Source organism: Panthera uncia, chromosome A2 (genome assembly GCF_023721935.1).
Source record: "Panthera uncia isolate 11264 chromosome A2, Puncia_PCG_1.0, whole genome shotgun sequence".
NCBI classification, from domain to species: domain Eukaryota; kingdom Metazoa; phylum Chordata; class Mammalia; order Carnivora; family Felidae; genus Panthera; species Panthera uncia.
In genome coordinates, this window is record NC_064816.1 from 7,253,714 (window position 1) to 7,274,226 (window position 20,513).

General features: G+C 51.6%; 1 protein-coding gene across 1 annotated transcript; it reads right to left on the bottom strand.

The window, feature by feature from the left end:
* S1PR5 (sphingosine-1-phosphate receptor 5) lies at positions 1 to 3,675 on the bottom strand. Its single transcript, XM_049642437.1, has one exon. The coding sequence runs from the start codon at positions 3,351 to 3,353 to the stop codon at positions 2,157 to 2,159; it is 1,197 nt and encodes a 398-aa protein (XP_049498394.1). The 5' UTR covers positions 3,354 to 3,675; the 3' UTR covers positions 1 to 2,156.
* Between the last annotated feature and the right edge of the window lie 16,838 nt (positions 3,676 to 20,513).

The window sequence follows — 20,513 nt, forward strand, 5'->3', positions numbered from 1 at the left end:
AAATTTTTTTTAACGTTTATTTACTTTTGAGACAGAGAGAGACAGAGCATGAACAGGGGAGGGGCAGAGAGAGAGGGAGACACAGAATCCGAAAGAGGAATATCTCTATACCATGAGGATACAGCAGCAGGAAGGGAGTTAACTGTTACCAGGTCATGCCAGTACCCTCATCTTGGACTTCCAGCCTCCAGAACTGTGAGAAATAAATTTCTGTTGTTTAAACTGCCCAGATAAACGTGTTTGTCATGGCAGCCTGAGCCGACGAAAACAGCAAGACGGCACAAAATCTGTGGGTAGGCGACAATTCCCCCCAAGATCTACTATTAAGTGAACAAAGCAAGGTGCAAAGCAATGCTAGAGTTGTACAAAGAGAGAAAAGTGTTTACGTGTCAGCTCATTTATCCGCAGAACAGCTCTGGAACTTTCCAAGGAATCCCCGTGGTGATCACGTCCGAAAAGGGGAACTGTTGCTTTTCAAATTTTGTAAAATTGGAACACGTGGATAAATCCCCTACCATCACACTATCAAACAACCCAACGAAGGAGCGAGCTTCAGGTTCCCCTGGAAGATAAAGGAGTCTGGGGTTAGGGGTGCCAGGCCGGGGCGGCGGGAGTGGGGGGGGAGGATTAGGTCCAGTCCTGGGAGTGTCCAGCCTTGAGTGTGTTTGTGTTCCAGGAAATAGGTTGATTTCCGGTGCGTGTGGCCTTCAGGGACGCCCTGAGCGAAGTCAGCGGGACACTCAGGCCTCCAGGCTGGGTCAGTGTCCCTCAAAAGACACTGCTGTCTTTGTGGCTGCCTGTAGTTGTAGGGTCTCCTGGAGCCCGAAGCCCCCTGCCCCTCCCCTGGGTCAGCAATGTGGCACTAGGGTCGGGAATGCATCTAGGGACATCCTGTGGCCACAGCCAGCATGCCTGGAGCTTCTCAAGGGCACAAAGAGGGGCCTCCCCCAGACAAGAATGCAGACCACCGAGGCAGGGAGCGTCTGGCTTTGCAACACCCCTCCACCAGAACCAGACACCAGGCCTGCGCTTCTTAGGGCCCCGGGGCCTGACAGTCTGGGTCAGTATTATCCTAGCCCAGACACCAGGCAAGGTACTCACTGCTTGGAATTGCCTCATCTGTCAAATCAGGGTGAGGAAACCCACTTTGCAAGGTTGCAGTAAGGGTGAGAGGGGCGTCCTGGGCCTACCACTGTGGGGATGACTAGCCAGACGCAATAAGCTGTAACTGTTCTCCTTATTTCATTATATTTTCATTTTTTTTACGAAGGATCTGACACCACGCTCAGAGAAATCCTGTTTCCGAGAGGAATTGGCTGAGTCTCCCACAGTCAAATTTTAGGTCTGCCCTGTCTTTGGTATCCTCTCCTCTAAACCGGGGAGGGAAACTGTCCTTGATTTTTTTCTTTCTCTCACACTCCATTTCTCGGGAATCCTGTCTGCTGTCTCCAAGACCTATTCAGAATCCACATGGTCCGAGTCCCCATCGCTGCTCCCCTGGACCAGTGCGGGCACCTTCACCTTGTTCTAGCTTCTACCTTCACCCTTACAGAGATCTGTGAACAGCTGAAGCACATCAAGTCCGCCCTCTGCCTCTCACCTCGCTCAGAGCAAAACCAAAGTCCTCCAGGGGACCCACAGGGCTCTGCATTGTGGGTCCCATCATCTCCCTGCCTTTGTTTCTCCCACCATCCACCCCCTCCAGCGCTGCTCCAGCCGTGAGGGGATCTTTGCTTTTCATAGAACACACAGGCATGTTCCAGCCTCAGGGCCTTTGCACTGCTGTTCCTCACCCTGAAATGCTCTTCTTTCAAGTGCCCCCAGGGCAATGACCTCTCAGCTTACATCATATGTCACCACTCCAGCAGAGAAGCATCCCCTGACCACCATCGCATCACGGTATTGCAGCTGGAATCATCTCCATGATTTCCCCACTCCGATATTGCCCGTGCCCCCCATCAGAATGTCAATCCCACAAGGGCCGCGATTCTTGTCTGTTTTGTTTGTTCACTGCTGTGGGGTTTAGCATCAATAAAATACATTTCCCTTCATCTCTTCTGTCTCCACCACCTTCGGCTGCTTTTCCTACAAATTCCTTTAAGAAGAAAAGTCTGCAAAAACAGGTCTTCGGGAGGGCAATGGCAGGCCAAGGGGCGTCAGTCTGCGGCAGGTGCCGGTACCAGGGTCCGGGCGGCTGTGGGCGCACCCGGGCCGCCAGTGGAGCCGCTAGTGTCCGGCCCGTCCCGCTGGGGTGAGGAGCGCTCGGAGCGGCTGGAGCTGCCGTCCAAGCCAGGGGGCAGCGAGCGGCTCAAGCGTCCCGAAGCCCCAGCCGCGCTCTCGGACCCCTGGGAAGCGCCGTGCCCTCCGCCGCAGGGGCAGCGGCCGCGGCGGCCGAGACACAGGAGAGCGTTGCGCAGGTCGCGGTTGGTGAGCGTGTAAATGATCGGGTTCAGAAGCGAGTTGGCCATGGCCAGACCCAGGAAGGGGTCGGCCTGCAGGAGCACGGGGCAGGCGCGCGCTGGGCACGCCACGTCGAGTAAGAGCAGCAGGAAGAGAGGGCCCCAACACACCACGAAGGCCAGGAGCACCACGCTGAGCGTGCGCAGCAGGGCCAGCGAGCGCGGCGTGTGGCGTGCCCGAGCCGAGGCGCCCCCGGCGGCCCGGGGGCGCTCCCGCAGGCGGCGCGCGTTGGCACGCACCTGGCAGTAGATGCGCGCGTAGAGCGCACAGATGGCGGCCAGGATGCCGAGGAAGGCGAGCACACAGAAGAGCACGTAGGCCTTGGCGTACAGCGGCAGGACGGTGGAGCAGGCGTCCAGGCGGCCCAGGCAGTTCCAGCCGAGCGAGGGCAGTAGTCCGAGAAGCACCGACACGCCCCAGGCGGCGGCCACCAGCGCCAGCGTGCGTCCCCAACGGGAGGCGGGTGCGGGTCCTCGGCGGGCCATGGTGAGGCGGCGCTCGAGCGCGATGGCCAGGAGGCTCAGCACGGACGCGGCGAGCGCCACGAAGACGCCCCCTTCGCGCGCGAACCAGAGCGTGGGCGACAGGCGCAGCGTGAGAGGCCCCGACAGCAGGATGTTGGCGGCATAGACCGCGCCCGCCAGCAGGTCGGACAGCGTAAGGCTGCCCAGGAGCAGGAACATGGGCGCGTGGAAGCGCGAGTGGCGCCCAAGCACGATCAGCACCGCCAAGTTCTCCAGCACGATGAGCGCGCACACGGCCAGGAACACGACAGCGTCCGCACGCAGCCCGGCGCCGGGCTGGTAGCGTGCTCCGCGAAGCTTGCCTGTGTAGTTGTAATGCAAGACGATGACCTCGCTCACCGGCGCCGGCCGCAGCAGCCCGGGCTCCATGGGCCGCCCGCCCCAAGGCTGCGGAGAGGTAAGGTGGTGTGTCAGGTGAGGGGGCTGGCAGGGTGGGGCGGGGTTTCGCAGCTCTGGGAAAGGGGCCTTGACCCCCTACGCACCACTGCACACCTCCGCTGGGGCCCAAAGGGAGTTCGGGATGAAAAGGAGGTGGCCGTGGAGACAGGCCGACGCAAAGACACGCAAGGAATATCACGAGGGGACACGGTGACACAGAGTCCCACAGGAAAGGGACACGAAAAAGCCCATAATCTGGGCTATCCAGGGGCAGATTCAATCATAAGCAGACAGGAACGCACACAAATACAGTGACACGCTGACAAAGACATGTATACACAGTCACAAAGTAGGGGCAACGTGCACAGTCACACCCCATCAGGGAAACGAGAAAATATATTCACACATGAACAGAGCTACGTAGGCACGTACAGAGACCCAAATTCAGCCACACTCACACAGGTTCTCAAGCCCACTCGTATAGGCCACAATTTCACAACCTCCACCCAGGCCCAGCCCGGAGCCCGCAGCTCTACAATCTGCCCGCCTCAGCTGCACCCAGTGCCTCTCCCTGCTGAACCCCCGGCTTCCTATTTTGCAGAGACAGAGCCTGAGGGCAGCAGACAGGATCCAGATCTCACAGACAGGCTTTTGCAGAGGGGTGCACGTGTCATTAGGGTATAATAATACTTCGCAGGGGCGCCTGGGTGGCTCCGTTGGTTAAGGGTGGCACTCTCGACCTAGGCTCAGGTCATGATCTCACGGTTGGGGAGTTCCAGCCCCATGTGGGGCTCTGTGCTGACAGTAAGGAGCCTGGAGCCTGCTCCGGATTCAGTGTCTCCCTCTCTCTCTGCCCCACCCCACTTCAAAATAAATAAATAAACTTAAAAAAAAAATACTTCCCATTTCACCCTTTAATCCCCTGGACAGCTCTCCCCTTAGTCCCAATTTACAGACAGGAAACTGGCTCAAAAGAAGTACCCCGCATAGAAGGAGACACAAAGGTTCTCACGCAGCTGCGCAAATACAGCTACTCAGAAACGGTCACACAGTCGTGCGAATCCCACTTAATAGATGAGAAAACCGAGGCCTGGGAAGGGGAGCCGACTTATTTGGACCTGGCAGGAACAAATGCATCCCAGACGGCCTCAGCTGCACTCAAGGAACAAGCGCAAATACAAATCCACAGAGAGTCACGGACTCAGCCACGCTGAAGGTGGGGGGGGGGGGGGGAAGAAGCATCGAATACAGGCAGACACGGGTTACACTCGCTCTGATGGGGACATCTCCCGCCTCGCCTCGGCTTGCCTGGCAGCAGGACTGAAGTAGCGAAACTTGCAGTGGCATGGCCCGGAGAGGGCGAGGCCAGGGGATTCCAGGCGTCCCCACCCCCATCCCCGGCCCCGCATCCAGCCCGGGAGTCGCCGGCTTCCCCCTGGCCCCCGCCCCAGGCCTCCGGGGAAAGCGGAGACAAGGAGACCGGGGTAGTGGTCAGGGTAACCCCCTGCGGGCCAGGCTGAGTCCCCGCGCGCCTGGAGACCCAGTGCTGTATACTCACCCCTGCGCCCTGGTCGTGCGCCCCCCGCAGTCGCGCTGCCAGGAGCAGAGTGACGGGACGCTGCTAAGGGGGGGGGGGGGCGGGGAGCGGGGCTGGAGCTGAGGGGGCGGGCCCGCAACGCGGACCGCTGGCCGTCGCAAGCGGTTGCCCCCTCCCCTTGGCGCCCGGGCACCCAGCCCGTGGCTGCCAGCCTGTGCCACCCGCCGCGGCACCGGCGCCCCGGCGGCGACTGGCACCGGCGAGCCCTTGGCTGCCCCCTCCGGACCTGAACTTCTTTCCCAGGGACGCTCCGTCGCGGTGGGAGGACCCGGAATCGCGGGAAGGGGAGGTTCTCTGCAGGGGCGGTCGCAGCCTGCGCCTCTTCCCGCCCCACACCAGAGGGGTCCTGTCTGTCCTCTGGGGACTGGACACTGGCCCCTCCCTGTTTCCCGCCTACCTTCCAGCTGAGCCTCCGGGCTGCACCCCAAGAACGCCCCATCGTTGAGGGACCCTGGCAGCGCAGGTTAGGGGGGGTCTTCAGCAAGAGCAGCGGTGGCCTCAGTCCCCTTTCCCCAGCAGATAGGGACTCGGGGCGCAGCCCCCTCTCCATTTCTCCTATCCCACACCTGGCTTACAGCGAGTTCGGGAGGAGAAGGTGAAGGCAGGATTCTGGTGGGAACCTCCCTCTCTCCAAATGAGAAAGGTCTGGCTCCTAAGCCCTCCTGCCCCCCCCCCCCCCATTGCTTCCAACACTGTGATTTACTCATTTAATGTGTTTCTGGGCTGTGTCCCCATCAGACTGTCAGTCCCCATGGAGGCAGGGATTTGCATCTGTCGTGAGCACTGCTGGGACACAGCCCAGGCCCTATAAATTAACCGATGAGTGAGTGAATGAATGAATGTTTCCCTCGCTTTCTGTGTGTGTATCTCTTTCATTGGGTCTCCCAGGGTGGGTCTCTTTCAGTCGTTGGCTGTGTCTTTGTGTCACTCTCCCACGCCTCTCCCAGGCCTCCAGCGGGCCAGTCTCAGCTGGCCCCACGCCCCCTCTCCCAGTTCCCAGGAGCTTCCTGGCCAGGCCCAGCTCCCGCACCCTCAGACCAGAGGCTACAGGCAGGAAAGGGGCTGGGCCCGGTGGCCGCGGACCTTCTCCAGGATGGTGCCCTTTGACTTGGCCTCTGCTCGGGCTCTGCCAGCAGCGGGTGGGGTGAGGGCGTCCCAGGGGCGCTGAATCAGAGGCTGGGGGTAAAGGATCTCGGGGGGCACCCAGGCCTGGTTGCGTCTCCAGGTAGCCCCTTGGGAATCCTGGTGGCTTCTGCCGGCCGTGTTCCTTGGGGAGGCAGAACAGTTCCTTCTAGCTCCAACCAAAGATGCCAGAGACACATGCGAGGTAGTGCAGTCAGTGGGGCCAGAGTAAAGGGATGGGTAATGCTTTAGTGCTGGTGCCCCACAGCCTTGCCCTCCAAGCCCTGAAGATTCCCCAAAAGCTGTGGGGCCGCACAGGCCTGGATACATGAATGACCCTTTTCTGTAAAGGGGAAGCCACACCCCCTGTGGGAAGGTGGCCTCTTCACACCCCCAGGCGTCAATCTCACCTCCTTGGGGCTCGAAGCTGTGAAGGGAGGCTCTTCCGGCCTCCCTTCAGGGCCTCCAACCCTCCCTACCTCCTGTGCCTCTTTTCTATAGACTGGGACCCTGACTTCTCCAGAAGATGTCAGGAGACTGGACGCCTCTGTGCATCCACCTCGACCCGCCATTCCACACCTGTGGTACAGTTCTTAACACTCAGATCAGGTCCCTCTCCTGCTCTGAATTCTCCCATGGCTCCCTAGGTCACTCAGAGGAAACGCCAGTCCTCACCACGGTCCACGGGGCCCTGCTTGGTGTCTCCTCCTTACTTACTCCCTGCCTTACTGCCCTCCAGCCCCACTGGCCTCCTCCCAATTCTTCACACAATTTAGGACCTTTGTACTTGGGGATAGGTCTCCCTGGAGACCTCCCTTCTTCCAACCCTTCCCAGTTGGTCACCTCCTCAGAGAGGCCTCCATTAATCTGTCCCTCTCCTCCCAAGCTCGCACAGCATTTGGCACCATCTGAAATTACCTTGATTATTTATTCATGTGGCCTATCATTCCCAGATCCAGGAAGGCAGACTCTTGTCTGCTCCTCTGCCCAGAGGTCATATAAAGATCAAGTGTTCAGAGTCTGTTGCCAAGCTCAGTGACTTTGTAGTCTAGGACTATGGGCAAAGGATATCCTCTCTGAGCCTCGGTGGCCTCATCTGTAAAATGGAGTCAATAACAGTATCCACTCTAAGGGATATTGTTGAGGATGAAAGGTATGATTTAGAACAGAACAAGGATATACAGGGAAAGCGCAATAAATGTTGGGGATTATTGGTCACCACTGTATCCCCAAGGAGGAATTAGGGGACTCCGTTCAGATCCCATGGGCCTCAGGCACCACCACCCCCAGCCCATTCCCACTGGGGAAGGGCGCCCACCCTTCCCTCCCCCACTGCTGCCAAGGCTGGTTTCTTCCCAGGGGAAGGGCATCCCTGGCCTCCCAGCTCCTGCCACAGCCCGCCCACCTGATGCATGCCTGGGCGGGCTCACCCACCAAGCAGGTTCTGCCACCAGAGCCCTCGCACACGCACACGGGGGCCACCCCACCCTGGTCTGCACCCACTCTCAAAGCAGAGTCAGTGCCTGTGACGTGACAAAATGCCTAATATGGTCCCTCCTTCTTCTTCTGTTTTTAAATGTTTATTTTTGAGAGAGGGTGCGCGCACAAGCCGGAGAGGGGCAGAGAGAGAGGGAGATAGAGAATCCGAAGCCAGCATCCGAGCTGTCAGCGCAGAGTCCGATGTGGGGCTCGAACTCACGAACCGTGAGATCATGACCTGAGCCGAAGCCGGACACTCAACCGACGAAGCCACCCAGGCGCCCCTAACACAGTCCCTTCTGACCCCCACCCCCCTAGAGAATAGGAGGACCACAGCAGGGTTCTCTTTCTGCCTTCTCCACCCCCTTCAGACCAATCCTGAGGCGTGAATGTGGCTGCAGGGGGTGCAAACTGACAGCTTTCCCGTGGCTGGAGACCAGAGCAGTCATGGTTTGGGGGGATCTCAAAATGGAGGCTCGAGGACCACCTCTGTCCCACAACCACACTCTGGTTTTGCTTAGCGGAGAGGCTTCCCAAACAACTGTCTAAACAGTTTGCGCCTTCGTTGGCAAATTTGTTGGTCACAAGGGTCCAGGTTAACAATTCCAGAACTGTTTATGTGCCAGGGTTGAACATAAAAGTTCATATTGCAGATATGGACAGCCAGGTTTCATGCTGCTGCAGAAGGAAGTTACAAATGAGCAATGTGGCTCAGTTCATGGGAGCATAAGACTCTTGATTGCAGGGTTGTGGGTTTGAGCCCCACCTTGGGTGTAGCGATTACTTGAAAATAAAAATCTAAAAAAAAAAAAAAACCAAACAAAAAAACACAAGCAATGTGGTGCTGGGCTGAGGTTAGGTTAACAGTATGACATGTTTATTTTAATAGATAGATATAAAAATAAATATCACTGTGTGTATCCATGGGTCAGTTCACATATTTCCTAGATCTGTCTGCTGAAGGTTCAGAAGCATTGGCATTCTAGAAAAAGCATGAGTACACTCAGCACCCAGGTCTTGATTTCTTACAAAAGAAATGTATTGGGGTGCCTGGGTGGCTCTGTCTGACTCTTGATTTCAGCTCAGGTCATGATCTCACGGTTTGTGGGTTTGAGCCCTACCCAGGTGCCCCTTAAGGCTTTTTTTTTTTTTTTTTAACGTTTATTTATTTTTGAGAGAGAGAGAGAGCGTGAGCAGGAGGGGAGCAGAGAGAGGGAGACAGAGAATCCCAAGCAGGTTCCATGCTGTCGGCCCAATATGGAGCTTGAACTTGGGAAAGGTGAGATCGCGACCTGAGCTGAAGTTGGATGCTCAACCAACTGAGCCGCCCAGGCGCCCTTGCATTCGTGTAGTTCTTATTAAGGGTTCTAAAAGGTTCCCAGAAGAGACTTTCAATTGGTGGGGAAAGGGAGGAGAAGGGAGCTTGGTGGTGGGGCCTCACCTTGTGCCAAGAGGGTGGGCAGGACTTGGGCAGAGCCACACGTCTCTCTCCTCACCTGCTCACCCCAGGCCTGGCGAACTGCCCAGGGGAAAAGCTGACCTCATCCTCTTTTGGCATGTGGCCCCAGCTACAGCTTGGGTTAAATTCAAGCCAAGGACTTCTAAAGTGGTTAATGAGGGTTGGGATCCAAGTCCCCAGGAGACAGAGGAGGCAGGCCCTGATCTTTCCCCTCCAGGCAGTCCCCCTAGGTGCCCTTAACTCCTTGCAACTCTCACTTCCCAAGCCCTAGGCTTGGAAACTGGGAGTCAGCACCTCCTCTTTCTTGCCCCCTCACACTTAGACATTCATTTTACAGGCTAGGCAGGAGGGAAGGGGGAAAGAACAGCTGGGCAGAGGGAGTCAATCAGCACATGCAAAGGCCCGGGGGCTGCAAAGAGTGCGGTGGGTAAAAGAAACTAGAATCAGTCAGTTGGTTAGGAGCTTGGCTTAGGGGGGGAGGAAAGTACAGGGAAGGTGGGGGTGGATTGGGGGTGAGAGAAGGGTCAGGTCTGCTGGCCTGAAATGCCAAGCCTCTGCTATCTGACCACCACCTCACTATATAACTTGCCAAACCTCTCTCTGATCTGTTTCTGTATCTGTAAAATGGAGCCTTTCTCACCGTGATCTTGTGAATACGAATGCAGTCATTGGTGCAGTGTTAACACCTCACCTGACAGAGCAAACCACTCTGTAAATGTCAAATATTATGTTTTAACAGCTTTATTGAGATGCTAATTTGCATGCCGTACAATTCACCCATTTAAAGCGTATATTTCTCTGCTTCGTAGTGTATCATAGAGTGGATAAGTACAACCACAACCAATTTTATTTTATTTTATTTTTAATTTATTTTTTAAAGTTTATTTCTTTTTTTTTTTAACGTTTATTTATTTATTTATTTATTTATTTCGAGACAGAGAGAGACAGAGCATGAACGGGGAAGGGTCAGAGAGAGAGGGAGACACAGAATCCGAAACAGGCTCCAGGCTCCGAGCTGTCGGCACAGAGCCTGACGCGGGGCTCGAACTCACAGACCGTGAGATCATGACCCGAGCCGAAGTCGGACGCTCAACCAACTGAGCCACCCAGGCGCCCCTAAAGTTTATTTCTTTATTTTGAGAGAGAGAGAAAGGGAGAGAGCACATGGGTGAGGGGCAGAGAGAGAGGGAGAGAGAATCCCAAACAGGCTCCGCACCATCAGCACCAAGCCCCACACGGGGTTCAGTCCCATGAACCCGTGACATCATGACCCGAACCGAAATCGAGAGCTGGACGCTTAACCTACTGAGCCACCCAGGCAGCCCTAGAACCAATTTTAGAATAATCTATCACTCAAAAAGGAAACTCCAGGGGCGCCTGGGTGGCTAGTCGGTTGAGCTTCTGACTTCAGCTCAGGTCATGATCTCACAGTTCGTGGGTTCGAGCCCCGCGTCAGGCTCTGTGCCGACAGCTCGGAGCCTGGAGCCTGTTTCGGATTCTGTGTCTCCCTCTCTCTCTGCCCCTCCCTCGCTTGCGCTCTCTCACTGTCTCAAAAATAAATTTAAAAAAATTTTTAAAAAAAGGAAACTCCATACACATTGCCAATATTCTCATTTCTCCCCTCCTTCCACCCCCTGGAAACCACTAATCTACTCTCTATCTCCAAGGATTTGTCTCTTCTTGGCATTTCATATGCATGGAGTCATACACTATTTGATATTTTGTGTCTGGCTGCTTCTTTCACTCAGCATAACGTTTTTTTTGTTTCTTTATTTTTATTTTTTAAATGTATTTATTTTGAGAGAGAGAGAGAGAGAGCACAAACAGGGGAGGGGCATAGAGGAGAGACAGAGCCCCAACATGCTCCTTGCCGTCAGTGCACAGCCCGATGCAGGGCTCAAACTCACAAACTGTGAGATCATGATCTGAGCCGAGATCAAGAGCTGTTCACCTACCCAACTGCACCACCCAGGCGCCCCACGTTTTTGAGTTTCATCCATGTCGTGGCATGAATCAGTACATCATCCCTTTTTATGGCTGAATAGGATGTCATTGTATAGATACGCAATATTTTTTCTGTTCAACTCATGGAACTTGGGTTGTTTCTGCCTTTTTGGATAGCTAGAAAAAAAATGCTACGAATCTTCGTGTATAGGCTTTTTGTGTGGATATATATTTTTATTTCTCCTGCAAGGGACAGAGTGCAAGCAGTGGAGAGGCAGACAGAGGGAGACACAGAATCCGAAGCAGACTTCAGGCCCCGAGCTGTCAGCACAGAGCCCGACATGGGGCTCGAACTCACAAACTGAGAGATCATGACCTGAGCAGAAGCCGAGAGCTGGATGCTCAACGGACGGAGCCACCCAGGCACCCCTTTTTTGTTACTATTTTTAATGATCCATTGTTCACCCTGCAGTCCACCTTTCCTCCAGTCCTCCTGCTCACAACCCTCCGTTCCTCCTTGGTGCTCTTTGAAGAAAGTTCAAAGGGTCCTGGCCTTTGGCATCTGGCTCTTTCCCCTTCACCCCACAGCATAGTTCTTGCCTCTGAATCTCCAAATCTGGCAACTTCTCCTCATGGTCAAACGGAGGCAGGCTTTGGGGTCAGACAGGCAGGGGCTGGAATCCTGGCTCTGATGATCTTGGGTGGATGGATTCACCTCTGTGAGCCTCAATTTGCTCATCAGTTAAATGGGAATCAGATTATTCCCTCTCTCATAGGGTTCAACAAAACAGTTCATGTCAACTCTTTTTTTTTTTTTATAAATTTTTTATGTTTATTTATTTATTTTGAGAGAAACAGAGTCATTGTGAGTAGGGGAGGGAGGGAGGGAGAGAGAGAGAGAGAGAGAGAGAGAGAGAGAGATAGAGAATCCTAAGCAGGCTTCTCGCTGCCAATTCGGAGCCTGACACAGTCCGAACCCACGAAACCGCGAGATCACGACCTGAGCCGAAACCCAGAGTCAGACAGACGCCCAACAGATCGAGCCACCTAGGCGCCCCAAGTTCATGTCAACTCTTTAGTGCAATGTCTAGCATTGAGTAGGGGCTATATTTATCAGGATGTGCTTAGTTGGAAGTTCCAGGGAAACAAAACAAAACTGAGTTCCACTAAAAAACAGCTCATATTCGTGTGAGGAAAAGGAAGGAAATGAATAGGCTGCTGTAACTGAAAATCTAGGGGTCTAGGAGTTGCAGTGACTTCAGGCGGAGCTGGATCAAGAAGCTCCAGGGTCCGTCGGAATCTAACTTGCTGTCTCTTGGCTCAACTAGGCTTTCATCTCATCAGGCTCCCCTTTGGGTGGCAGAGACGCTGTAGGGCACCCTGGATCCATGATTTCCACACGGCAGCCCCTTGGAAAGAGACATCTCTCCTTCATTGGTCCAGCTAGGATCACATGACACAACCAAACCAATCACCAGGCCTAGGGGATGGACTGCTCTGATTGGCCAGGTTGGAGGGGCGGAGTCAACCCAGATTTGTATGGGCACCTCCATTTAAGCCACTGAGAGTCCTCAAACCTTGGTAGGTTGGTTTCAGGCATCCGAGATGCCAAGGCCCCCGAGCGTCAGAAAGCTCAGGAGTTACATTTGTGGAGTTCAGTTTATTCCAGTGGAGTCTGAGATGCCTCCCAGCCATCACGTGGTGCCCTGAGTCATCCACTGGATCCGAGACGCGCATTCACCTGGTGTCTCGGTGGCTCACATTCTTTTTATTGCTTTTTATGGAAATGTAATTTCATTTCCCTTTGAAGGATACAACTGGAAAGTGTAATTATTGTGATGTATAATTAATCCATCTGGAGATAATTACCTATTTCTTTCTTGCTTTTTTTTCCTTCTTGGATGTTCTGGCAATACACCTCAATTCAGCTTTCCAAATGATCGCATCTTCCAGATAATGTATCTATAGGTAGAATTCTGTTTTCTTCCTGGGTTCTTTGTGCTGGAGAATTTCTCCTGCCCCTGTCCCAGGAATTATCTTCATGTCCTTTATTGGGACATCTGTTTCCTCACTCTTGTGTCTTCCTTTTTTTCTTGGTTTGCCCCCTTGGTTTTCGTGGAGTGCATCCTGCAATAATTTTTTTTTCAACGTTTTTTATTTATTTTTGGGACAGAGAGAGACAGAGCATGAATGGGGGAGGGGCAGAGAGAGAGGGAGACACAGAATCCGAAACAGGCTCCAGGCTCCGAGCCATCAGCCCAGAGCCTGACGCGAGGCTCGAACTCACGGACCGCGAGATCGTGACCTGGCTGAAGTCGGACGCTTAACCGACTGCGCCACCCAGGCGCCCCAATAATTTTCTAAGACTATAAGAACGTGGGAGATGACATTTTTGAACCCTTCCGGGTTTTGAAATGTCTTTACTGGCTCCTCACACTTGATCACTGTTTTGGCTGGAAATAGTGGTCTGGGTAAAAAATCCTTCTCTATCAGAATTTTGAGGCTGTAGACCTACTGTCTCTTTATTTCCGGTGTCTTTGAATTTGCTGTTTGTGCTGGGGAATGCATTTCCTTCCTTTCTTTTTTCTGGCTAATTCCTCCACATCCTTTGCATCCCATGATGGACTTTTGTAGGGTAAACCAATAACAATTGACTGAGAACGTCCATTCAATTCAGTGACTGCATTGACTAATTTTGGCCACTGAAATGCAAGTGGAAATGAAATACATCACTTCCGGGGAGCCTGGATGGCTCAGTCGGCTAAGCATCAGACTTTGGCTCCGGTCCTGATCTCATAATCTGTGAGTTCGAGTCCCGCATCAGGCTCTGTGCTGACAGTTCAGAGTCTGGATCCTGCTTCAGATTGTGTCTCCCTCTCTCTGCCCCTCCCCTGCTCATGCTCTGCCTGCCCCCCCCCCAAATGAAATAAAACATTAAAAAAAATTTTAGGGGCACCTGAGTGGCTCAGTAGGTTAAGCATCTGACTTTAACTCAGGTCATGGTCTCACGGTTAGTGGGTTCGAGCCCCATGTCAGGCTCTGTGCTGACAGCTCAGAGCCTGGAGCCTGTTTCGGATTCTTTGTCTCCCTCTGTCTCTGTCCCTCCCCTGCTCATGCTCTGTCTCTGTCTCTTGAAAACAAATAAATGTTAAAAATTTATTTTATTTTTTTTATAATAATAAAGGGGCACCTGGGTGGCTCAGTTGGTTGAGCGGCCGACTTTGGCTCAGGTCGTGATCTCCTGGTTCATGAGTTTGAGCCCCACATCAGGCTCTATGCCGACAGCTCAGAGCCTGGAACCTGCTTAGGATTCTGTGTCTCCCTCTCTCTCTGCCCCTCCCCCCGCTCACACTCTGTCTCTCTCTGTCTCAAAAAAATAAGTTAACATTAAAAAAAAAATTTAATAATAAAATAAAGTAAAATAAAACAAAATAAAATAAAATTTAAGGGGTTCATGGGCGGCTCAGTCAGTTAAGTGTCAGAGTCTTGACTTCGGCTCAGGTCACGATCTCATGGTTCGTGAGTTTGAGTTCCACATAGGGCTCTGAGCTGACAGTGTGGAGCCTGCCTGAGATTCTGTTTCCCTCTCTCTCTCTACCCCTGTCTCGCTTGCTCTCTCTCCCTCTCAAAATAAAAATAAACTAAATATATATATTTAAAAATTGTCTTAAAAATAAAAAATAAATAAATGAAATACATCACTTCTATACGTCGGTCACTGCTGACCAGCGGCATTAGGAAGCCCCCCGCCCCCCACTTCTCCAGTCTCCCTCTTGTCCCTGTAGCAGCTGAGGCAGTGAGTTCAACATGGTGTGGCCACAGGATGGTGGGTGCTTCCTCAGCTCGAGTCCCTGCATGACCATGCGGAGCCGAGCCCCTGCCAGCTGATATAGAACGAGTAACACGAAGGAGAGATAAACTTTGGTTTCCTTAAACTACTGTGCTTTGGACTTCTTTGTTACTGCAACGAAACTTGACCTATACTAATATAAAGCCTGCCTTAAATGTGTCTTCCTCAGAGAGGTCCTCCTGGATCATAGCCCCTAAACCAGATAACTAGATCACTTCCTTTCCCGGATTGTAAGCTTGTATTTTCCTACATGACCCTTACTGCAATCATAACTGCGAAGTTCTTTGTGCAATGAGTTCATCACCAATCTCCCGCACCCCACCTCTGAGACCCCGGGACAGAGCCTGGCCCGTAGTAGATGTTTGGGATACATTTGTTGAATGAAAGAAGAACGTTACCTCCTTTCAGCCGAAAAGGCAGCAACGAGCAGAGCTTTCTAGAGCATTTTCTCACACAACTCCGGACAGTAGCAGTGGCGTGAGAGACAGCACAGGAAGCACGGCACAGCCCAACGAAGCAGGGATGTTTGACAAAGGAGAGTGATCTATGGTGAGAAAGCATCTATCCGCAGATTTAGTTTTCTTCAAGAGTGTGTAATTTATTCTAGCAACTGCTCAGCCTGGGAGGGATTTCCGGGGCATGATGTACTTCACGAAGGGGCATGGGAACGGGGTGGAGAGGCACGGAGGCATCCTTGGAATTGCTGAGAGACCCACGATAAGATTCATGCACTGACACCAAAATACAGTCACCGGAAGGCAATCCTACCTTACTGAATTCCACTCAAGGGCCATCTTGTGCCCTAACGTGACCATACTGATTTGTTCCTTCGACTTTACTGAGATGTCAGTGACATACAACACGCGGCATGTAAGTTACATGTTCCTGTTCCCCCGCGTCTTCTCCAGCACCGGGTCTGGCAGTCTCTTTCATTTGTACCCTTCTGATGGGTTTGTGCTGGTATCTGGCTGTCATGTTGTTTTGCGTCTACCTGATGGCCAATGACATTGAGATGCTTCTGTGTGCTTATTGGCATCCATTTATCTGCTTCTGTGAAGAGCCTGTTGAAATCTTTTGCCAGTGTATTTATTGGGCTGCTTTCTAAATTGTCAATGCCCGGGGACTATGAAGATTATCCCTGGGGATAATCTGTATGACCTCTATTCCCAAGAGCCTCTATTTCCTCATCTGCAAAAGGGGGATAATAAGTGTACCTGCTTCATAGGGTAGCGCTGAGTGTTAAGTGACTTAAGACAGGTAAAGTCAGTAGGGAATTGATCTGGAACCTTGGAGAAGCCAGCTGTGCAGACTCAGAAACAGCTGGGAGGAGGCTTTGAGGATGGCTAAGTTCTGCGATCGTTTAGTCGTTCAACAAACAGTTACTGCGAATCCGTCGTGGCCCAACACTAGAGACACGAGGGAGTGGGGTTGTCTGGTTTTCTCTCGTTGTCCTTGCTAGCTCTGGGGGCAGGCACGTGGTGAGGGATGATGGATATTCTTGAAAGAAGAGTCAGGACAGTCATAGCTCCTGTCTCTGGGGGGCTTTTGCTCTCACAGGGCACCAGAATTAATGAGCAATGACACAGCCAATGAGGAATGATTACAGTTGTGGTCCAGGGGGGACTGAGAACACATAAAGGACCCTAGACCAGTGGAGGTGAGGACAGGCCTCAGAACAGATGATGTGCAAACTGAGGCCTGAAGGGGAGAGGTACCAACAGGCTGTATTAGTTTCCTATGGCCACTGTAATAAATAACAAACAGGGTGGCTTGAAATGGAAATGGCTCCTCCCACAGTTCTGGGAGCTAGGAGTTCAAAGCCAAGGTGTCAGCAGGGCCGTGCTCTCTCAGAAGGCCCCAGGGGAGAGGAGAGACTCGTTCCTTGCCTCTTCCCTAGCATCTGGCTGTTGCTGGCATTGTTTGGTTTGTAGGCGAATAACTCCAATGGCCGCCTCTATGGTCACATGACCTTCTTCCTGGTGTCTATGTCTCTCTGTCTCATCATCTTCTTTTTTTCAATGTGTATTTATTTTTGAGAGGGAGAGGGAGACAGAGAATCTGAAGCAGGCTCCATGCTATCAGCGCAAAGCCCAACATGGGGCTCAAACCCACAAACCGTGAGATCGCGACCTGAGCCAAAGTCAGACACTCAACCAACTGAGCCTCCCCACCCCCCAGGCGCCCTGTGTCTCCTCTTCTTATAGGGACACTGGTTGTCTTGCATTCAGGGCCCGCCCGAATCCAGTATGACTGCATCTTCACTAATTACACCTGCCAAGACCCTAGTTCCAAATAAAGTCACAGCCACAGGTGCCTGGGTTTAGGATTTCAAAATATCTTTCTGGGAGAGACAATACGGCCCGGAAGGCAGACTGGCCTCTGACAATGCTAGCATTTGGAGTCTGAGGTGGTGGCCACAGTCGGAACCAGACTAGTCTGGGGTGGCCCAGTGGAGAGTTCCTGGGTTCGGGTGCCTGGTGACTGACTTAAGGGGACGGCACCTTGCGGGAGGAGGGCAGAGGCAGAGAGGAGAAGAAGGAGTTCAAAGAGCAGGGCCAGCACGGATGGAGATACAGAGTGGGCGCAGAACAGCTCGAAGTGGTCATCCCTGAATCAGGCAGAGGTGATCCGTGGACACGAGGGAAGGACCCAGGAGACCAACTGGTTACAGTTCCTTCACTGTCCAGTAGAGTAGCGACCGGCCACATGGGGCTGGTGAACACCTGAAATACGGCCAGTCCGTACTGAGATGTGCTAAGGGTGTAAAATACACGGCGGCTTTTGAAGACAGTACCAAAAAAGGTAAAATAGCTTAATAATATTTTTTTATACTTAGTACATGCTGAAATGATAATATTTTGTGTATACCGGGTAAAATAAAAGGTATTATTATTTAAAACAATTGTTTAAATGTTTATTTAATTTTGAGAGAGAGAGGGAGACAGGGCGCGAGCAGGGGAGGGGCAGAGAGAGAGAGGGAGACACAGAATCCGAAGCAGGCTCCAGGCTCTGAGCCATCAGCACAGAGCCCGACGCGGGGCTCGAACCCACAAACCGCGAGATCATGACCTGAGCCCAAGTCCACCAGGCGCCTCTAAAAAGTATTATTAAAATTAATTTTACCTGGGGCACCCGACTGGTTCAGTCAGTAGAGCACGTGGCTCTTGATCTTGGGGTTGTGAGTTTGAGCCCCACACTGGGTATAGAGATTACTTAAAAATAAAATTTTAAAAATAATAATTTGGAGGCACCTGGGTGGCTCAGTCAGTTAGGCATCTGACTTCGGCTCAGGTCATGATCTCACGGTTGGTGAATTTGAATCCTGCATTGGGTGAGCCCAAGCCCCTCATCGGGTGAACCCCGCTTCTCTCTCTCTCTCTCTCTCTCTCTCTCTCTCTCTCTCACCTCGCCCTTGCTCACTTGCGCCCTCTGTCTCTCAATAAAAAAACTAATTTTATCTGTTTCTTTTTATTTGTTTTTATTGAGATATAATGGACATATAACATTGTATTAGTTTCAAGTGTACAACATAATGAATTGATATTTGTATATATTGCCAAATCATTAGCACACTAAATTTACTTAATATCCTTCACCTCACATAGTTACAAATTCTTTTTGTTATGATGACAACTTTTAAGATAGCAACTTACAAATAGATAATATAGTATTGTTTTTTTTAAGGTTGTTTACTTTTAAGAGAGACAGAGAGAGAGAGACAGATGTGAGTGCGGAGGGACAGAGAGAGAGAATCACAAGCAGGCTCCGAGCTGTCGGTACAGAGCCCGACATGGGGCTCGATCCCACGAACTGTGAGTTCACGACCTGAACCGAAATCAAGAGTCGGTTGCTTAACTGACTGAGCCACCCAGGCATCCCTACAGTATTGTTAACTGTATTCACCATGCTGTACATTACATCCCCCAGGAAATTATTTATCTTATAACTGGAAGTTTGTGCCATTTGACTCCCTTCACACATTTCCTCACCCCTACCCTTTGCCTCCGGCAATTACCAGTCTGTTTTCTGTATCTATGATCTCATTTTGTTGTTGTTTCTTTCTTTGTTGTTCAGGCTTTTGTTTTTTATTGTTTTAAATTTTCTTTAGAGAGAGAGAGAGAGCATTAGTGGGGAGAGGGGCAGAGTGGGAGAGAGAGAGAATCTCAAGCTAGCTCAGTCTCACAACCCCTGGATCACGACCTGAGCCACAATCAACAAGAATCGAACGCTCAACTGACTGAGCCACCCAGCCACCCCTTAAGGCTTTTTTTTTTTTTTTAAGAATTTTTTTTATTTTTAAGCAATCTGTATACCCACATGGGGCTCAAACTTACAACCCCGAGATCAAGGGTCTCATGCTCCACTGACTGAGCCCACCAGGTGCCCGATGTTTGGTCTTTTTTTCAGATTCCCCATATAAGGGAGATCATATGCAGTATTTGTTTTTCTCCGTCTGATTTAGTTCACTTAGCATAATGCCCTCAGGGTCTATCCATGTTGTTTCAAAAGGCAGGATTAGGGGCGCCTGGGTGGCTTGGTCGTTTAAGCGTCCGACTTCAGCTCAGGTCATGATCTCACGGTCCGTGAGTTCGAGCCCCGCGTCGGGCTCTGTGCTGACAGCTCAGAGCCTGGAGCCTGTTTCAGATTCTGTGTCTCCCTCTGTCTCTGACCCTCCCCCGTTCATGCTCTGTCTCTCTCTGTCTCAAAAATAAATAAACATTAAAAAAAAATTTTAATAAAAAAAAAGAGGCAGGATTAAGGCTCAGTAATGTTCCATTATTTGTGTAGAAACACATTTTTCTTCTCTCTTCAACCACGAAGGGACAGTTAGATTGTTTCCAGGTCTTGACTACTATAAATAATCCCGCAGTGACAGGGAGTGCAGAGATCTCTTCGAGATCTTGTTCGCATTTCCTTTGGATAAATACCCAGAAGCGGGATTGCTGGGTCAGCTGGTAGCTTACGTCTGAATTTTGTGAGGATCCTCAATACTGTTTTCCAGAGTGGCTGCCCCAACATAACATTCCCACCCACAGTGCGTGAGGGTTCCCTTTTATCTACAACCTCACCAACCCTTGTTACCTTTTTTTTTTTTTTTAATGATTATTTTTGAGAGAGACAGAAAGACAGAGAGACAGAGACAGAGTGTGAGCAGGGGAGGGGCAGAGAGAGGGAGACACAGAATCTGAGCTGTCAGCACAGAGCCTGATGAGGGGCTTGAACTCATGAACCGCGAGACCATGACCTGAGCCAAAGTCGGCCGCTTAACTGACTGAGCCATCCGAGCGCCCCTTGTTATCTTTTTTATAATAGCCATTATTGTTTTTAATAAGATTTTATACTTTATGTAATGTCTACACCCAATGTGGGGCTCGAACTCACAGCCCTGAGATCAAGAGTCGCGTGCTCTACTGACTGAGCCAGCCGGGTGCCCCTATAATAGCCATTCTAACAAGTGTGAGGTGATATCTCATTGTGGTTTTGATTTGCATTTCCCTTACGATTAATGGTGTTGGGTGCCTTTTCATGTACCTGTTGGCCATTTGTATGTCTTCTTTGGAAAAATATCTATTGAGATCCTGTGTCCGTTTTTATTATTTTTTTTAATGTTTATTTATTATTTTAAGAGAGAGAGTGTGAGTGGGAGAGGGGAAGAGAGAGAGGGAGACACAGAATCCAAAGCAGGCTCCAGGCTCTGAG

Excerpts from the sequence above, each read along its gene's own strand:
- S1PR5 (XM_049642437.1), bottom strand. The coding sequence starts at position 3,353 with ATGGAGCCCGGGCTGCTGCGGCCGGCGCCGGTGAGCGAGGTCATCGTC.